Below are 20,721 nucleotides of genomic sequence, written 5' to 3'. Positions count from 1 at the left end.
AAAGCAACTCAGATCTCAGTCTGAAGACTTTTCTTTATTAGCAGGACATATTCAGTAAAACATTCAAAAGCTCTTCATTCCAAAACAGAATAAAACCCTCTGAGACTTGGAAGATTGCTGGCCTATGTTTGTACTCCCAGTATCTGGAACAATCACTGTTCTTAACAACATATTATGGCCTTCAGTGCTGTCCAGCACTAAAAATAGTATCCTGATGACAGAATTAAAGACTAAGTCACAATAGAAATCACAGTAGAAGACTGAAGGCAGTAAACTAACTTTCTTAAGATGGAGCTCAAGTTCTATTTGCAAAGCTAAGAACCACCACAAGCAGCTTGCAGGGGCAGAAGGAAAAGAGGAAAGGGTACCTGACTCTTTCCTGGAGAATGCTGCATGATGATACCAAGCGATTCTTGAGAATCGTGTTTTGAACTTGAAATTAGACAACTTCAGTGAAAGCAGCTTTTTTGTTTGTTTTTCGTTTGTTTTTTTTTTTTCTTCTTCCCTGGAGAAATAAATACACACATTTATCCATTTCCACTGCCTTTTAGCTAATGACTTTCATGTTTTTTACTTAGATTGCAAATCTAATTCAACAGCTAGCAGCTGTGAACAACCCTATCTAAAGAGCAGAAAAAACACATTCTTTAGTACGTTAATCTACAGACTCTTTCTATTCATTATGAATTCACAATATCTACTAAAAATACATAGTATGTTATTGCAGTGTTAGATCAATTTGAACATCTTCCTCCTAATGGAAAGGATATTTAATCAGACATAGCTTTGGTGCAGTCAGACTTAGAATCTTGTAAGTATTAGTGAGTTCTGAAAGTGACAGCCTAAAGAAGGGGAAAAAAATATAATGTTATTACTGCTTATTAGAGCTGTATTACCACCACTGCTACTTAAGTAGAAACCTCCAGAAGGGGGATGAGGCAAACAGCTAGGGAAAGCAACATCTTAAAACGCTAGTTAGAATTGCTAGAGGATATCTACCAGGATCCATACTGAAATAAAGTAGGAAACCTCCTACATACTACTGATGGTATTGTACATACTTCGAAGGATCAACTGCTTTTAGACGCATCTGAAAGTACTGGTTAAACTCATTAACATTTGTTTTGCTATATTTTCATAATAAGCAAAAAGTATGGCACAACAGGAAATCTACATAGTTAAACAGTTGGCACTGAGTGCCCAACATCTGCTAGAGGCAGACCAGGTCCTGAAGATCAAGCACCTGAACAGCTGAAGGACATCTTCAAGGTCAGTTTCTCCTGAAAGCAATCTAGTTCCTGCTCCCCATGACCATTCCACGATACCAACAAAAGTACCAGAAATAGAGACTATCAATAAATTTGCTTTAAAAACACTAATTCAAACAAGACACTTGCATAGAAGTGCTTAGAGATACAAAATACAGTATGAGCAATACCTGAATGTGTACATGCATGTAAGGGAATTATATGCTCGAGATCAACAATTCAGAGAGGTTTAAATTAAACTGTGGTTTAAGACAGCTTTCTGGTTATACTGTTTATTCAAAGATTATCAATATCTTGAAGGACAAAAGGCAAGCACTGTGTTCTGCTAGGCAGTAAGACACTAAGCACACAAAAAAAGGACACAGGACTGCTAGTAGCTTCCATGCACATTTCACATTATAAAAAAGAAAAAGAAAAAAGAAAAAAAAGATAACCCCCCCAACAAAAAGACTTCAAAAGCACTAAGCAAAACCACCCCAAAGACCTCATTTGTGACCTGAGCATCATTTGAAGCAAGTTTCTCAGAACTCCAATCTCGCCTTGTGAATCCTTCTGTCCTGTCAGAGGACAACTCTAATCTGCAAAGTACTCTCCTTCCCGTCATATTTTCTATTCTTTTAATAAATTATAACACTAATAGAGTAAAACCAACATATTAGACATGTCTGTAAAATTTGACCAAATAAAATATTATCTATAGCTATATCTATTTATAGATAGATAGATACGACTTCAGGAGAGCTGAAGAGTTTCCTTAAACCATTTTTTATTAAGTTGCCACCTGAAAGTTCAGAGTTATTCTGTGCTCCTGACAAATTACTTCTCTCTACCAATTTTCACAGTTCAAGAGCTAACATCCCAAAACAATTGAAGATACCTATTGTCACTGCAGATGGTCAGAAGCACCTATTAGCAAGATTTTAAACTCAAGTTACAGACAAGCAAGTGACATTCTAAAGAAAAATGATTACATTTCATTGTGCTTCCACTGAGAACTGAATACTTTGCTCTTTCAATAGTACTAATGCCTGAACATACAGTAACTGTCCTTAGAATAAGGCTGCCATCTAGTAGCAGAATAGAGTAAATGCAGAAACCTCAAGCCACAATTTGAGCTGTGAACTCACTTGATGGTCTGACATGCTATTACAAGCTTATATAAACACAGGAAGTATCGTTCTTCAGAAAAGGAAAAGTGGCCGAAAAATAGAGCTGGTTAGATGGTGGTTTCTAAGCTGGCAGTTCTCCTGTGAAATCCTAAACCATTCAGTTCACAACATAAATTTTATCTAGACAGATAAGTCAACATAGAGGTGGTATAGTGGTGAACCAATATTTTTGTAGTTGTTATATCTTCTTTCAAGTTAATGGAAAAAATGCAGCCTAATTGACTCTTTCTCAAATAAGCCTATTCTGTGCAAAGCCTCATGCTATAAAACGTAGTGAAGTCAGATTGCAGATTGGAGAAATGGAGATTAAGTCAGACTGAACCAAAAAAAATTCAAAGGCAGGGCAGGCCATATAATCTCACTGAAACTAGAGTCACAAAATGCATCTGTTAGTTCCTGAAGTGTTATTTATTCATGCTTCTTGAAAAATATGCAGTTTCCAAGTCAGAGCTACTGTGAAAACAGGCACAAACAGTCTGCAATACACAGGATTTTACTCTCATCATTAAGCTGTCATTGGCTTTATTTTAATTTTGTAGACTGAGATGCGATACACTTTACAATTACAAATTACAGTGACTTACCACAGTATTTTTATCCCTTGATCAGCTCTAACACACAAAGAAAGAGCTCTTGAGATTCCATCTTGTTGATGGAATACAAGACACTTTCCAGTTCAGTCACTGAATATATTCCAAGAAACCTATGTCTTACAGCTACAAAATTACCAGGGCTTTTGGAAGATGCCACAAGTGTCCTGTCTAACTATGGAACACTGGTTTGTTTTTCATTGGTGGGAAAATAAAGTTAGGACTCTTGCTTTGCAAAATCCATCGTGGTCCACTAACAGAGAACCACCCCACCCCTGGGATATTCTCAAGACTACCTGCTTACATCACAGCTTCCTTTAAGAAAGTGGAAGCCAGAAAGGGGAAAAAAATAGCATGACCACAACTGTGAAAGAACTGACGGCAGAGACATGGGAGAGACAAAGGAAAGAGGTACAGAAATAGAATTTAACTACTGTTTCAAGATTCTCCACCAGTGAAGAGGAAAACTAGGCCTTGCACTTTTGAGAGGCATGAATGAATTTTCAGTACTTAACAGCAAAGTAAAGGTACCAATCTAAATGTAATAATCTTAGCATCACATCTAACAACACTAGCTTCAGTCCTCTGAAAATAACATCTATTAGTAGAACTTTAATTCCATGTATAGGAGCAGAAAGAACCTGTAGCAATTCAGGTTAAAGCACCAAAGAGACAGTTTGACATTAGTATTTCTCTTTATCCCTTCTTAACACAGTAAAACTCATTCTGACAACAGAAGCAACACAAATCTGATTGTATCTTAAGATTTAAAAATGAGAACTTCCCTTTTGTCATTCTGACTTTAAAAACTTACCATGCAAATAGGCATTATGATGCATATTCTCTATTATTAAGAGTTACTCATCTGTCCTTACTACTTTTATCTGTGACAGGGTACAATTCTGGAAAGCAGAAGTTTATATGATGTAGGGAAGTAGGTCTTGTGTTCACATTTTCTCATTTACTCAAATAAAGGCAAATGTAGATTAGTGGTTTAATTGCATTTCTACACCCATCCCCCTCCTCCATTGTTAAAAAGGACCCCAATTACTCATTAAGAATTAAAAATCACTTTGTGTTTTAAGCTTCTGCTTACAAACTTTGCATCTAAGATGTCCCTTGTGGCTTAACTAACTCAAAACGTAGCTCCTTCCTTTAAACAATAACTAAAGCTGTCAAACGTTGACAGTCTAGCTTTGTTAATAAAATTCTCTGCTTCCAGAGATCATCTCTGTAGCAGAATCTCTCAAGATAATTCTCACTATTAATGTGGTAATGAAAAGCATGAGTAATACTACAGAAAAACTGCGACATTTAAATGCATAACCCTTCTTAGAAGAGGGTAAATGAAAGGTGATAAAAAGCAAATACGTCAGATTTTATGTATGCGATTGCCTCCCACAACTCCTCCCTCATGACTGTACAGTGTTTGAGGTGTTGTTTTTTTTGTTTGTTTTTGTTTGTTTTTTAAAAAGAAAGTAAGAAATACATGTTAATGTAGGGATTTCAGCTCAAATTGCACTATTCCACTTTAACAAAATGATTACTTTGTTGAATATTTTCCCAGAACCTATTTCTACCAAAACAGCTCAGTTTTCCACACTCAGAGTTTTGCTTTGGTATTTACCATCAAAAGTCCAAAGACAAAACTGCTAAGAACTATATTTTTAGAAAAAAAAAAAAAAAAGCCAATGAGAGTAAAACTAACCAGTACATTCTCATCTCTTGGAAACACTAGTGAGAAGATCCTAGCTGCCAATCTACACCACAACTATTTTCTCTTCCTCTCCACTAAACAATAGGCCAAGAATACAGGAAAAGTACTTACCAGCTGGACAAAGCAGCCATGCAGCAAACAGTCACAATACACGCATTTAGCTTTCAAACCTCAGGAGTCTGACCCCAAAAGTATATGTGTTTTTTTAAAAAAAACTTTTTGTAATAGGAAACCCTTTTCTAGAGAGAACTCATAAACAATACAAATTTTTAAAGCAGAATAATCCTCCAAAATGAAATGGCTTGAGTTTTCTTCCTATTACAATTATATCACATCTATTTAAAAAAAAAAAAAAAAAAAAGGCAAATCTAAAGTCATCCCTACAATGAATACCAGATTTCTAAGAGAATTAAAACCAACACACTTTAAATATCACAAATGTACTTAATTTCCAGTTCAATAAAATATTGGAATATCCATTTATTAAAAAGTTAGGTGAACTGTACATATGTAAACTGAAATACAGCTGAAAAATCTGAAATATATAATTTTAAAGGAAAATCATTTCTTTCTGAAAATATTTAAAATATTGCATTTCTGGCAGCAAATCTAATAGAAGTGCTCTAGCAAGTGTGCAGTCTCTCTGTGCATTTGTCTAGCATTTGTCTTCAAGGCATAAAACACTTCTGCTTTCTGATTTTCATAGCCCAATCTCGAGAGCACTTTCTTTCTGACTTGTAGAGACAGAATTTGATTTCCAAGAACAGCAGCAGAATTTTAACAGGATATATTATGGTCCTTTTTGGTGCAGACAACACACTTCCCGAGAGTCCATGACACCTTGGAAATATGCTAGCCATTCCGCATATAAATGCATCAGATTGTGCTTACAAGTTACAAAATAAGTCTTTGATTGATAATTTTTCTGTTTATCTCCGCCAAGGCCACTGAAAATACGAAGGCCTTTTCATCTGAAAGGTTAGCATACATGTCAACTTCTTTTTCTTGTTTCTCTGTAGAAGAAAAAAAAAGTCACTATTAGAAGCTTTTTCCATTATCTGAAGTTAAATTAACTACTATGTAACTTGCATTATTATAATGTTGAATGGTGTACAGGAACTGAAAAGAAATTATACAACTCCTATGCAGGGAGGGATTGAGAGATAAGCAAGGGAGAGAAGAACACAAAGGTACTAGAAGAGTCACCAAATTAGTCATCCAAATGCATGACTGAATTTCTGTTCTTTAATGATGAAGGAAGAATGAGTCATTAACATTATATTGATTCCTGGCACAGAACTGTGTTCAAGTGTTCCTCCAGTTTTTGGGGGATTTGGTTTCCTGGTGGTGTTTTTTTCTTTTTTTCTGGCTTTTACGCAAACAGCCCCCATCCTAGAAAACAATGTTTCACAATATACTGATTAAATACAACATTCATACCCCTATTTTACATCCAAGTAACAGAAACCCAAGACACTAATTACAGTGACCAAGTGCAACTGGCAGACACGTGGCAGAAGTCAGGGGCCCAATTTGTCACCATAAACATTTCTGGACTTTCTATACTGGAGGCTTTAAGTCTTATCCCAGATAAGATCATGGCTACAGACACGTAACAACAACCCATCAAGAAGCTTGCACACCACAGTGCTCAAGTACATTAGCAGATGATAAAACTTATAGAACAGTGCTTTCATAAATACCATTTACTCTAGGTCACTCCTATTCATCTTCCAGTTTAGCTAGCCCCAGGTATCTGACTCATTAGAAGAAAGCAAACAAAACTAAAACAGTTTTATCAGCTGAAGACCAGGCTTGTAGATGCAGAAGAGAGAAACACACATAACACACAGCTCTAAAATTGGTGTCTAGCTGTGGGGCTCCATTTCTACTCCAAGTTCCAAAGTGCCCTGGATTGATTTGCAATCAGAATATGACGTTCACCTGACCCTTGTCTCATTAACACACACACACGTGCACACTTTTTGAGTGCAGTACACTCTGACAGGCTTCTCCACCTAGACATTTAAGTCATCAATGGGTAGGTGAAATACAAATGTTTGATTGGAAAGTAATGGTGTTTATTCAACAAGCTAACAGTTGTTCATCTCTGACCAAGTAAAACCTGTAGCATAGTACCTAGGCAGTAGAGAAAAACATGCACAAAAGACAGTAAGTTCCCCTGAGCTCAGGTCCAAAAAGTTTTCCAAGAATGGACCAAGCCCTTCTTCACTAATAAGACAGAGAGCATTTCATTACATAAAAGCACCATGTGGAAAAAGACCCCCCGTGCCCTTATGGCACTAAGGGGCACAGTTTAGTGATGGGGACTTGGTAGGTTGGAGTGACAGTCTGACTCGATCACCTTGAAGTCATCTAGATGGGAGGAGACCTTCATGCTCACCTACCCACACTGTTGATCCTCTACTGGGTTCATACTCTTAACAGCATCTTTACATTTGGCTTCACATCTGACTGTGTTACAGACAAGGACACCATTCCAACAGCCTCCCTTCCCTTGGAAGTCAAGTGCATGTGTTAAACTAAGTGGGAGAAACTGAAAAGTCCTTTACTGCTGTGCTCTGACTAAATGCTGATCTAGATACTAGCAACAAAACCCTCTACCTAAAGATTTCTAGGCAACTTAAAATCGTACACATTCTCCCTGCAGGGAAGACTGGACACACCAAGACGTATCAGCATTTAAACTTCAGACATGAAACTTGCCATAGCAAAGTACTACAAATCAAAGCATGTTTGATATTTGGAACCCAAGTGATTTCTGTTGGTTCCTTGGCTACAAAAAAAAACAATATTCTTTAGTGTACTGAGCTTGAAATGAAAGTTAAAAAACAGTTTCACCACAAGTCCTTCCCTGTACTTTGAGACAAATCTATTTCTACGTGTACACAGTCTCGATTGCTCCACCTCCTCCCTCCCCCCATTTCCAAACTAACAATGCAGGGAGTTGTTCTGAGTACAGACGCTGTATACACACTACTTATTCCACATTAATCTTTTCCGTTTTCGTATCTATAACCCTCCCCTTTTTTCAGACTTCCTGATCCAGGCAAACCTAGACGCCACCAAAATGTGTCAGCACCCAGCAAAGCTAAAACTACTAATTTTTTCATCCATTTAATGTTAGCTTTATAGACTTCTTCACCAGACTTTCCCAGATTTCCCTTCTCTCCTGCCCTTCTGCAGTACTGGCCAGTTCCGATAGACTTCAGTTTTGAAGAATCAGTTGAAAACTTGATATCCAACAGTACTGGGAATTAACACAGGCTTGCAAGCTTTATGCATTCTTAAGACAATTTCAGCTCTCATCAGTAGCCAGTGAAGAGCTTGCATCTGGCTGACATTTCATCACATGCTATTCATAGGATACCATGGTTTCTACAGACACTATTAAAACTTTCCGCTTCACATTCCTATCTGAAAGTAGTTTTGACTCACTTCTCTATTATTAGCTAAAGACTGTCTTACAGAATCGCAGTACCATTTCTTTAAGACATTGAAAGATCAAGTATTTTGCTATACAACTAAGAGGCTACTTAGGTGAAAACATGCAGGCTTTCTGAAGCATGTCTCATGTCCCCAGATCCCACCCAATACACTGGACCTACAGCCCTTTAAATTGTCACCTGTGCATAAAACAAACGTGGACCCTCACTCCTCACAAGTTCTGCATGGAATCAAATGCAAAGTGCTTCGATTCTCTGAATTCTTTCTGGCTACCCAAGACAGAACACTGCTTCAAGTGTACACATTGGGCGAGCAAATACACAAATAATGCAGTAGGAAATTGATAGGAAGGAAAAACTTGGGTCAAAAAATTTTACTACTTCAGTTTAAGTAGCATCACAGCACCGCAGTGTAATATCTTTACAAGATCCACTCCTTTATTTAGGAGCCGATTATTGAGTCTCACTTGATGGTAACCTCTTTGAGGAACAGAATAACCAATACCACTTCCTGAAGCATACAGTTTTGGAGTGGTTTTGTTACATGTTTCCCCTCCCCTTTCTTCTTAAATACAATCAAGGTTGCTACCTAGATAAGACAGCAGCCTGATAATCAGTCCAGCAATTTACTGTACAGTCCCACACAACAAAACAAAACCATACCAAAACAGCATCAAAAACAGATTACTATGAAGTGTTTCTACTTTCAAAATGTACCTTAGCATTTCTGACCAAAAAAAAAAAAAAAAAGTGACATTTTCAACAAACCAAGCCTTCAGTGAGAAGCTCCTGTTTTTGCAGGGTCATCACATGGCTCTGACATGTTACAGAAGTATCCTCTGGGTCCCAGAGCTCTGCCATATCCCCTCAATCTACGTCTGCTTCCTTTTTCCTCCTCCCCTATTCCTTCTTACTGAATCTGCAGGAAAAAGAGCTTATTTTAAAAAGCTCTTTTGCTTTTCCCATTCTTCTTTTCTTAATTGCTGTTGAATTCTACAGCTCCTTCCTCTAATGCGAACCAGTCACGAAGGATACAAAAGAACTAGTCAAAGGCACAGGCTAACAGGAACAAAAGATTATGTATGAAAAGAGCATTGCACAAGCAGGGAAGCAAGGCTACAGATGTCACGGGTGTTTTTTAGGAAGGAAATTTTCACAGTTGGGTGGTCTTCAAATGGACAAATTATCTACTCTTGCATGCTATTTTAATTCAGTTATTCTCTGTCCACCTGTTGTTGTTCTACAAATGCATTAGGCATTGCTGAAACCTAACAGGCATCAAATATCTAGGAGCCTTGCAAGCAATGGCCTCTTTTCAAGTCTTTTGTGGGGGAAGAGGAGCACTTTCTAGTGGCAAGCAAAGTGTACCCAAAATATCCTAGAAACATAATTCAGCAAGGAAATAACATACTTGAAGTCTAACACAAAACTACTGTCTCACACTCCAGAGCCAACCTCTGCAGAATCAGTGAGTTCTTTGGGCTGGAAGGGACCCTTAAAGGTCACCTAGTCCACCCCCTTGCTACGTGCAGGAACATCTTTCGCAGGATGACGTTGCTCAAAGCCCTGTCCAACCTGACTTTGAACACTTTCAACGTTATGCTGACTGATACAAGGACTAGCAATGTGAGTCATGCAAAAATCACCTTAACTAGAGTAGAATTAAAGTTGCTTAGCATGTTTTTACATAGAAAATACTACCAAGCAGAAGGAACAGAGAAGGAAGAACGTTTCTAAAATTCCCACTAATTACTCCCCACATAGCAGCTAAGCCAATTTTATAAACCACAAAAAAAGGAGAAGTCAATGTTAACTTGTTTTATAGTAATTGCTTACATGATAATGAGTGCTCTGATGAATTCATTTTTATAACCATTGCAGCCATTTGAATCTTTAAAAAACATATCTGCCCAATAACCAGAAGTAATATCATAAGCCCACTTATTCCTGGCTAATGACGTGTATTGTACTGGTGAGGAGCAAATATATTACCAGTGGGCATGAACCCAAGCGCTGTACCTGGTTCTGCAGAAGAGGTCAACGAAGAAACAGCAACAGTAATTACAGTACCAGTGAAGGGCATGGTAGGACAGGACAAGAAGATTAAGGAAATCTTCTCACGTGAGATTCAACAATGACAAAAACTGCACAACCACATACGCGCTCTTATGTGAAGACCTCACTGCATTTGTATTGCTGGTTTTCCACCTCAGATTACTGGCACACTGTTACACCTCAGAGTATGCAGAATGAGGTCAAACACATCCAGCCTAGTTTTCCATTCCTCATGTTTTCAAATTCCTGCTTTTCAGAGACTACTAAGCACGCACAAAGAATATGGATCTTTTCCTTTGCTTAAATTGCTTTCCTCTTTTTTGGGGCCAGGAAAGAAGATTTACCTGTATAATGACAACCCAACAAGCTTGCAGAAGTTTCACACCAAAGCTGTGTGTGAACTAGACTGATGGTAAAATGCCTCAAAATGATCCTGTAGGTGTATGTAGACAAGTCCAGCTTGGATCAATAATAGGGAAACTATGAAGATACACACATCAGTAAGCCACATGTAACAACGATAGCAAATGCAATGCCAACAGGCTTTTAAAAGACAGGAGTCTTAGGTGATAGCCACATGTCTGAAGGGTGCCAATATTACTCAAGTGCATGTAGCTGTCGCTATTGCATAAAGACTAAAAAGAGCAGATCACCAAGGCACCTTAATAAGCAAAGAGGCATTCTTTCCTCTGGAATATTATTCTATAGAAACATGAGGTAAAACTTCAAGTCATAGTTGTGACAAAAGATGTCCTTTTTACTTTGGGCCCCCTAAAGAGTTTCAAGAACTTTCTAAGCAACCCAGTCATCCTAATTACTCTCTGCCAACAAGCGTCATTATCTTGTTTGTCCTAGTGATCTAGCACAGTGGTACCACAAAAACAAAAACAAACAAACAAACAAAAAAAACACACACTAATCATTACAGTTCCATGGCTTTCAACCTGTGTGATGAAACTTGGTACAGCGACTAAAAATACTGATTTAATCTTTTAGATTTAGTTCCTATCAGGCACAGAAGCTTCATAAAACCAAAGGTCCCTATGTATGTGCAACAGACCCTTCTCCGTGTTGTAGCACAAGGTATTGACAGGACTAGACTAGTTACATTGTTTGTAAAGGTTTACTGATAACACAACAGTTAAGAAAATCTTCATAGAAATAAGAAAAGCAGTGAACATGTGTCTCCAATTTGCATACCTCTTTCTTCCTCATGCTTTTTGGCTGAGGCACTCTTAGGTCTTCCTCTTCCTCGTCTGCTATGATCTGAATGGCTGTTAGACCTTGATCTCTTTCGGTTTTCTAAATCTTTATTTACTGCAGAATTTATCTTCTCTCGCTTAACTCTCTCGGTTCGTCTCCTTTTGGCCTCACTCTTGTTTTCTGCACAAACGAAGAGATATGACGTGAGCCATGACTGTCTTCGACTTTCTTCTAACTTACTCTTCATGCTTACCCCTCCCAACAATCTTTTTCCTTTAAATCTTACATGTCTGTACCTTTACAGAACAATTACATCTGCATGATATCCACACAGAAATTAAGGTGTCAAATGCAGAATGATACTTCATTTCTTGATTACAGGGATCAAGCCTTTAATTACTTCAAATGCAAATAGCATTTTGCAATATGAGACACCTGCTGACGTACAACAAGTTCTTAGTTTCCCATTACAAGATGGGGGAAAAAAATAGAGATCACAGCCATCAAGACGGTACACTGCATCTATTTCCATTAGTCCAAAAAAAAAAACAAAAAAAAACAAAGCACCAAAGTTTAAAATGCATAGTTTATCATAGAGCAGAACAGTAAAATACTACTTCTTTTGACACTAACACTGAAATTGTTCCCCCTGCTCACACAAATCGAGATACTGATTCTGTGATGCTATCAGACATCATATTACATAACATATCTCTCTAACAAACCCAGCCTAAGACAAAGCCTCATTTTACTTGATGCTGAACAGGTATATTGTCTGCCTACACACTTGAGAAAGAGCATTCGCATGAGTTTCACTTGAAAGTTAAGTATGGATTAGTGAGCTTGGGTAGTGAAAATAGTATACCAACCACAGCACGCTATTCAACACAAACCAGCTGCACACTTGCAAGGCTGGAGCACCTACAGTAACTACACTGTAAAAATACTTGAACCATGTTGTTTTTTGTTGTTTTTTTTTTTTTTAAAGAAGCTGCGGTTACACTTATGAGCACAATACAGACACACATATATCTTCTTGGGGAATCAAGTTTCCTTTTGCTTCTTATCTCAGTTACCTCACATAGACACAGGCCATGAGCTGGACAGCAGGTTAACTTGTCACTAATGTTAATACTAAAGCTGTATTATACAGGAGCTTTGCTCTACTATAGTATGATACTATGGCCTTCAATTTAATTTGGTAAGTTTTATTTAAAACAGATGGGGAGAGGGGAAAAGAAAATTGACCAACCCTTCCAGACAGTACTATGGACTTTGCTTTTACCTGTCCCACCTTTGAAGTTCGGTTATCTAGCATGAGATCATGTAATTCCTACTAGTTAGTGAATTACAAGTACCCCTCAAAATATAGCAATTAAACGTATCAAATTCTTATTTTTGTATACCTCTTAGATAATTTAAAAAAAAAAAGAAAAAAGAAAAACAATATAAATCAGATTATTTAAACAAAAACATCTTCCCCACAGGTGCTTGTTCTCCTTAAATCCTACTAGGACTTGAGGAAATAATAGAAATTGAACATAAAGAGAACGTTAATCATGCCAGAAAGCACATTCAACCAATATCTAAACATGCAAATCAACAACAAAAGACATGAGTTGGACACAAAAAATTCTTTTTTTTTTTTTTTTTTTTTAATTTAAATTTAAATTTTAAATTTAATCATGCAGAAAAAAGCAAGACACACCAGGTCTGAAATGAGACATACTCCCAATTTTATACAAAGTTCCATTCTTGTATTCATGAATAAGTACAATTTAGCATAACTTCTTCAAACAAGAGGATAACTGCTTTCAGAAAACCCAGTTTCAATCAGCATGTACTGTGAAATCTGATCTCTTTGGCACATGTAGACATTGATCTTCAAAACATGATTAACAGAAAGCTGTCTGTAAGGAGTTATTTTGCATAGTGACTAATGCGAGCAGCTGGATAATGCCAACATCACAAGTACAAAGGAAATGACTGAAAACCCCAGACTTTCCCCCTCAAAATTGAAGAAACATTAAATCTAATAGGCAAAAATTCAAAAGAAAGTGAACTGACACCAGCTAATTGACAGAGACATAAAATATTCTGTGCTCTGCTTCCAAGAAACAAAGAGAAAGAGCTGTTGTCCCCTCCTTCTGGACCTTCGTCGGTATTACCTGCAATGGGTGGCGATCTCTCAGCACGTTTCGCATGCAAGAGCTTTCGACTAATAAATATGTAGCCACAGGGACATGATTTGCATGCAACAGGAACCTGGGAAAAAAAAAAAGCATTTCAGATCATTTCAAATTATGACAGAATTCCTGCCTGATGAAAAAAAACAGTAGCTTGCATTGCGCCCTCAGTATGATACCTCTTCATACTTAATCTGTACTGAAAAACCACGGCCTGGATCATTATCTAGTTGTATGCAAAACTAGTAAAACACCCAGCAAGCCTTCTCTTTATGCAGTAGTTAGAAACCAAGCTTGAAATGCATAGCTGTTGTGACCATTTTGTACACCAAGCCCTTTTCCCCAGGCTCTCAGAAAGAGGGTGAGGGAAAATGGAAAGCACCAAAACCGGAGTGAATTAGAATAGGAATGTATTTTCAGAGCTCTCAAATATCCCCAGTCAAAACAATAAGCCATCCCTAGTTTTGCTTTCCTCACTTATTAAAAAAAAAAAAAAAAGTGTAAATTAAAACTGCCAATGCATTCTGAATACTTTCAACCTCAGAAACATTCAAAATCAACTCTTTGTGAGCAGAGCAGCTTTAGACAGGAGGCACAACAGAGCTTGAAGCGAAACAGATGCATTTGTACCACAATCTACAACAGGTTGTAGACAAGGCCAGGTAGTCGCAGAACAACCTAGTTAATTCCAAATGCAAACAAGCTACCATGGCTAGTCAAAAGCTGACTGCAGACTGAAGAGTTTGAGAAGCTAAAGAGCTTCTCTTGACCACAGCTGAGCAGCCCAGAGCAGCACACAATTTAAAACAAGATGAGAAAAAGTTGGAAATGCCACACTTACACAAACCATGCGAAAAAAATTACTCCAAGCAATTAAAAAAAGCAAGGCTGATAAATTACAAAACCCAGTATCTTCACTTAAAGCCAAGATCTTTTGAGATATTTTAAAGCAGTAAAGAATATACCATATTGCTCTGATTAGGTTTAAGACTGAAAACACAAATTAAAGCAAGTATAAACGAGAGATCTAGAAGAGATTAAAATAACACCCATTAAAATCAAGTCATGTTGCAGCAGGACAGCAAAGAAAAGAAGCAGGACGTAATTTCTCAAAGGTAATTCTTTATGACAGGTCTCTACAAGTTTGCCACTGTCCACTGAAACAACCAGGAGTACAGAACGATGACTGTCTGCTGAATTTTACCAGACATGCAGAAGAAAGTTTCCAGTGTTCTAACGGCTAGAAAAACAAATGTAAAAATAGTACATTAATTTTAAAGAGGAACTTACCAGCTACTCAGAATAAAGAAACAACTTTGCTTTCTGCAGCACATCTTAACTCCTGTACTTCATTTTAGGAGCAGCTTACAAATCAATTTTTGATTCAGTTGAACTAACTGGAGACATTTTGATTCCCTCTGATGTAAACAGTGACATTAAAAACAATTCTAGTCAAGGTCTATTTAACCCTGGCAATATTTTATTTATTTAACCCTCTAAAACTCATCACAGTTGCCTGTATGCTTAGTCTTACATTGGCACGTGAACAATGCGGTATCGCACCACACTACCTAGCAGACGGTCACCTGCCTTGTTACGGTGATACAGGACTGCTAGTATGAACCGGGTCTCTCCACCTTTCTGGGCTCAGCCTTAAAGAAAGGGAGGGAAATAGTCAAAGCGCACTGGAGCAAACCCAGTATTTTCTCAATGAACTTCACCTTGTTTAACAGAGCAATACGGTTGTCATGTTGAATGTGTGGCACTTAGATACGTGCATGTCATTTGCGGGCAAGGTAAGGTGGGAAGGGGCTTACTCCTTGAAGTTTATTGGTCATCCTTTGAAAATGACCTACTACACATAAGATCCTGTAACAATTATTATTATGGCAACACAGTTTTAACAAACACTATTTTAACTCTGTTCAGTGTTTACCTAGCCAAAATAGATCAAGCTTCTCATACAAGAAAGATTACCCAAAGGTAAGTAGTATTATTTCCTATGATCGACTGCAAGTATTCCAGACTCCCTAGTTTACTAGAGCTGTGCTTTGGTGGTGAAAATATGATCAAAACACTTCTCTTAAAAAAACAAACAAACAAACAAAAAAAAAACAGTAAATGGCAATTACATATCATCTAAATGTCATAAAAAAAAAAATTTTAAGTCTAAGAAGTGTTACTCAATATTATACTCCAATATTTGTGGCTGTCTAAATATTTCCATGCATACCACTTGAACACAAAAATCAGAAACAAATGCAAAATCCTTGTTTATTGCAGAATTTTGGAAATGCCTGTACTGAAGTGTCACATGAGAACCTCCCCCACACTTTGCAAAGGGCTGACTAGTAGCCTGAACCAGCTATTCTGGGGCAAATAATCTCCCTTTCAAAAGAAGCTTTGAGATCTAAGTGCAGTAGGGCAAGGCTTTACTTCTTGTCCTCTCTGAGAGCACTTGGCACTGGAAAACAAGGCCCTGTGAGCCATCCTTACGCCAGGGCAGGACAAGCATGCACATAATTCTTTGTTTAGCTACAGAAGAGTTGCTAACAAAAAGCCTGTGTTGACATATGCGTATCATCTGGTTTAGTTTTAAGCAGCAGAACAGAGTGAAAGTTTCAGCATCAGCTTGAAAAGCCTATAATATTTACTTGCCTTCCCCATCACTGGTAGTTTGACGTTTACATTAAACTAAAAACCAAGAGAAACAGAAAACACACACATGCCACTCTCATCCTCAACTCCTAACTCTTTTTAATTTTGTCTTTCAACAAACTACACACCAGAACTTGGCACGTAACTTTCTTTTCTCAGAAACAGCACTGGAGTGACGTGCTTAACATGGAAGCGTTCGCAGTGGTTCATCTACTGCCTAGAACATGAAAGGACAGCCCCGCACGGCTTCACATTCCAAACCACTCCAGGATGAGTAGGAACACTGTCAAAATTATGCAAGTCAGAACAACTAAGCTTACCTTTTAAGATCTTGTAAACACAGAAAAATGGTGTGAGAGGGTTTCTTTCTAATTTATTTCTAAGTATATCTACAGTAGTGTACACCAGCCGTGTTTCAGGATCGCATAACAAATGTGTTTCCCATAATTAGATGTAAGAGCCTTCTCCCCTACCCTGAGCCCCACAGCAGCCTCCTGCAATGCTGTGCCATTGTTCCGGCGGAGGAGCGCTGCTGTAACACGCCAGCCTATTTTTATTACTAACATCATCGCGAGCAGAAAGCATAGATGAAGACAAGCTTGGAATACAGTCACAGACCAAATGAACTGTCGGTGATGTTGAAGTGCAAGTGAGGCCGCAGCTTGCACACTTAAAGCACTGCAGGCAGCACACGCCTGGCCCCACTGACAGAAATTTCGGCACAGGTCGCGCTGGTGCTGCCCCTGAACCCCCCACGAAGCCAAGAGCCCAGCGAGCGGCCTCAGCCACATGAGTCATCCGGAGGCCGAGCGCCGTTGTACCAATGCCAAAGTTCACCAGATTTTCAATGAATTATTAGCTACTACCCAGCACTAGCGCCTGAACGGCAGTACCTGCCACACCAAGCCCCTGGGCACAGCGCAGCAAGAGGCACACAGCGCTAACCCAGGCCAGGCACTCCGCACAAACACCGCCTCGCAGCTCCCCCCCCAGACACGACCTCTCCTCACGCTACCGCTGAGGACACAAAAGCTCCGGCAAGACAGCACGGGCGGAGAAAGCAGGAAGGGAGGCGGCGGGGCTGTGCGATGCGCTGCGCTGTGCTGTGCTGCGGGCCCGGCCCCGCCGCTCCGGGCCCGGGGCAGGCAGCAGGGCGGGGGGCTCGGCCCCCGGCCCCCCCGGCCGCCGCCTCACCTGCTGGTCGCACTCGGGGCAGGACTTGGTGGCCATCTTCACTTTCTTGGCCCTGCTCGAGGACATGCTCGCTGCCGCTGCCGCCGCCGCCGCTACCGGAACGCCGGCGCCCCGCCTCCGAGGCGGCCGGGAGGGAGGGGAGGCAGGGCAGGAAGGCCGGGCCTCGGCGCCCAGCGGCGGCGGAGCCGTTGAGCGGCCGCCTCGGGCGGGGAACGGCGCCCGGCCCCCGGCGCTGAGGTGCCCGCTTCGGGCTGGGGGGGGCCTCTCGCTGGTACCGCCCCGCTGAGGGGGTCTCGGCGCGGCGGGGGGCCGGGCAGCCCTTCGCAGGCTCGCTCCCCCAGCTCCGAAACGGCTCCCCAGTCGCAAGCCCCCTTTGTGAGAAGTTAACCGAGGGGACTCAGCGCCTTCCCTGCCCTCCCGGCTCAGCGAGCCCCCTGGGCAGCGCTGAGGGGGGCACAGTGTGCGGGCAGCGCTACCCAGCGTTGTTCTGGACTGGATTTCAATTCAGAGAAGGCTGAAGCCGGGGGGGGACACACTTTGCCTTCTGCTCCTTTATCTTTGCGAGCCTGCTGTTTGAACGCTTGGGGTGCCTCTAAAGGTTTTGCTTGCAAATTGCATGTTTTTATACTAGCATGTTAATTTTCCTGTCACTCCCACCTAAAAATATAAATAGCTAATGTAACCTAAATGCACTTTTATGTTTCTTATAAAATGCATTTTTAAAGAAAAATAGCAGTTCTAAATACTAATTTCCACTCCAAAATTCCTTCAAGCTAGAGCTGAGACTGTAATTTGGTATCAGCATGTAAATGCTTTGTATTCCCATAAAAAAGTGTATATCTGAATCATTTACCTCGAGCTAAAAAAGAGGAAGGTGAGAATGGATACTGCTGAATACTGCTATGTACTGCTGAGAATACTGCTATTAACACGAGTTTGGCTGATTGTTTTCTTGTATTATGAAACACCTACAAGAGAAAAGCGCTGCAAAGTCTCAACAGAAAATTATTTTTGAAGATTATTGTTTAAAATAGCCTCACGTACAGCTGCCAGTGCATATTAAAGAACTGTACTAGATCTGTAACGTTTTTACATGGGTAGCAATGAGTGCATCTGTGAAGCTGGCACTGAGCCCAGTATAACAAAATTTTATTTTACTTTTGTAGTTCAGACTTGAACTCAGCTTGCTGCATCTAAGTTTTGAGAAAAAGCATTGGAAGAGAGACCTTTTAAATAAGACTTTTATCTATACTTCTCTTTTAAGGCACTTAACCTAAAAGCAGTTTAGGGGATGCTTTTAAAAGTGACTTGTACAGCTATTTAGATTTTAACACTGTCTACTAGCTCCTTACTGAGTTACTATGAAGCATTTGGTCAGTACTTGATGGACGGGAAGCCACCAAGAGAGTATTTATTTGTCTGCCAGGACAGCCCAAATAATTTTTCCCTGTTAGGCAAATTCAAAAGACACTTCATTCAGGCAGACTAGCACTTTCCATAGCTCCTCGTGGAGTAAAACTCCCCCTACAGCTGAAGGCCTAATGGCCCTATCTTCCAGCAGCTTATTGACTGCCCTCACAGAACAGACAGCTGACAGTACCCCAGTTGCCAAGTAAGCTTGCCTAGAGTCTCACTCAGGCTTGGTTCATTCAGCTTAGCTGTTGACACTTTTATTGCAGGTTCCGTGAAACTCAAAAATGGAGTTCCAGATTCATAAAAGTCCACACATGCTCTAGATAGGCAATGTTTTTATTACAGATTTCTAAGCAACATTGTTGCTGTGCATACCTTAAATGCAGACTGTAAAAACTGAACTGTCTTCTGAAAGGCCACATAGAACAACAAATTACATCTATGTATTCTGAGGAAAACTGGAATATTTAGGAGACAACACAGAGGAGTCACATGACATAAACTTAACAGTAACTTGGTCCATCCTCACCTTAATCTTTTGAAATGTGGTTCCTCTTAGTAATCTTGACAGTTAACCTTCTCATATGACAAGGTCTGCACGTGAAAATATTCCCTTTCTAAACCTGAAAAACAAATCTCTTTCATTTCATACTAACCATGATCTGAGGAGTAGAGATTTCTCACCATCTCAAGTGGGAGGTTGCAGTTCTGGGTCCAAGTACAATCACTCTAAGTCATTTGCCATCTTCTCTTGCTGACAACTTGTCCTTGTGATTATCAGGCCACATCTCCAAAGAGCAGTCTTGGACAAAACAGAATAACACAACTATAGACTATGCTGTTTTCCACATACAAACCAAGAAAATGGAAAGGTTACAATCACCTCAATCACCTACAATCTGTCGAGGATCCACGTTTCCCACCTGGCCCAAGAGAACATCTTCCCACCCTTTTTTTAGCAATCATCCTGCTAAGCCATCTCAGAGCATCCTAGTGGAGAGGGGCATACCTTGAAATGGAGAGAAATTCATGAAGCCACCTAAATGCAGATGATTATGATCTGTATTTGTACAAAATAATTTCATATTAATTGATTTAATATTTTTTCACGTATTTATATTTGTATATTAATCAATATATGAAAAGGAATTAAAGGGAATGAAAAATCGATTCCAGTAATAGACCAGCTGTCACATTTCTTTGTTGTTGTTTTTGCATTCTTCTTAAAAGAATTGATTAAATATAAAACTGTTACAAAATTCAAATCACCAGAAGGCTCTGTTTGGTAAATAATTTTCCTACCTGTTTTTCACCAGACATCCAACATGTCACAGCTGATTCCAGTGGAAGCTTTTGCATTGTTGCAGCACAAAGGATTGTTTGACTTTGGGTGATAAAACGAATGCTGATAGAGGTAACAATTCCAGACAGCCTTAATTTTTTTTGCTAGGGTAAAAAGTAAAAACCATAAAATAACTTCAATGTTTTGATTTTAAACTACTCACATAAAGCAAAGGACCTTGTTAAACTATTCTACGAGTATTTCCACCACTGGAACAAAGAGTACTTCGCCTTTAAGTGCAATGCTAATTTCATGCGCGCTACTATGAAATGAAAACAATGTTGGAGTGCATGAATGAATTGTAGGCAAAAATCTATTCACAATATACATATGGTCAACATATAACTGAAAGTGTTTTAAAATCCTAAGTATTGGTAGTAGAGAACATCATTGTCTGAACTCTGATTGTCATCTCTCCACACAAATATAGTGGTTTTCTACATGCCTTGAGTATTTTAA

General features: G+C 39.3%; 2 protein-coding genes across 3 annotated transcripts in view; both read right to left on the bottom strand.

The window, feature by feature from the left end:
• The window catches only part of MYLK3 (myosin light chain kinase 3), a 40,194-nt gene extending 35,148 nt beyond the window's left edge, over nucleotides 1-5,046 (bottom strand). Inside the window, exon 1 of the mRNA XM_068693453.1 lies at nucleotides 369-5,046. The gene's annotated coding sequence lies outside the window, so the exon portion shown is untranslated. The remainder of the gene's footprint in view (nucleotides 1-368) is intronic.
• Nucleotides 5,047-5,192: 146 nt separating this feature from the next.
• Nucleotides 5,193-19,601, bottom strand: C10H16orf87 (chromosome 10 C16orf87 homolog). 2 transcript variants are annotated; one of them, XM_068693464.1, is made up of 4 exons: nucleotides 19,577-19,601; nucleotides 13,638-13,734; nucleotides 11,467-11,649; nucleotides 5,193-5,757 (listed from the first exon to the last, which is right to left on the bottom strand). In XM_068693464.1, exons 1-4 carry the CDS (start codon nucleotides 19,577-19,579, stop codon nucleotides 5,639-5,641), a joined length of 402 nt encoding a protein of 133 aa, XP_068549565.1. In that variant the 5' UTR covers nucleotides 19,580-19,601; the 3' UTR covers nucleotides 5,193-5,638. The 2 variants fall into 2 exon arrangements, with proteins under 2 accessions (XP_068549565.1, XP_068549564.1); XM_068693463.1 differs by lacking the exon at nucleotides 19,577-19,601 and adding an exon at nucleotides 17,508-18,159.
• Between the last annotated feature and the right edge of the window lie 1,120 nt (nucleotides 19,602-20,721).

The sequence above is a fragment of the Anas acuta genome, chromosome 10, assembly GCF_963932015.1.
Source record: "Anas acuta chromosome 10, bAnaAcu1.1, whole genome shotgun sequence".
NCBI lineage: Eukaryota > Metazoa > Chordata > Aves > Anseriformes > Anatidae > Anas > Anas acuta.
Note: the sequence above shows the minus strand (reverse complement) of the source record. Positions and strands in the feature narration are given on the sequence as shown.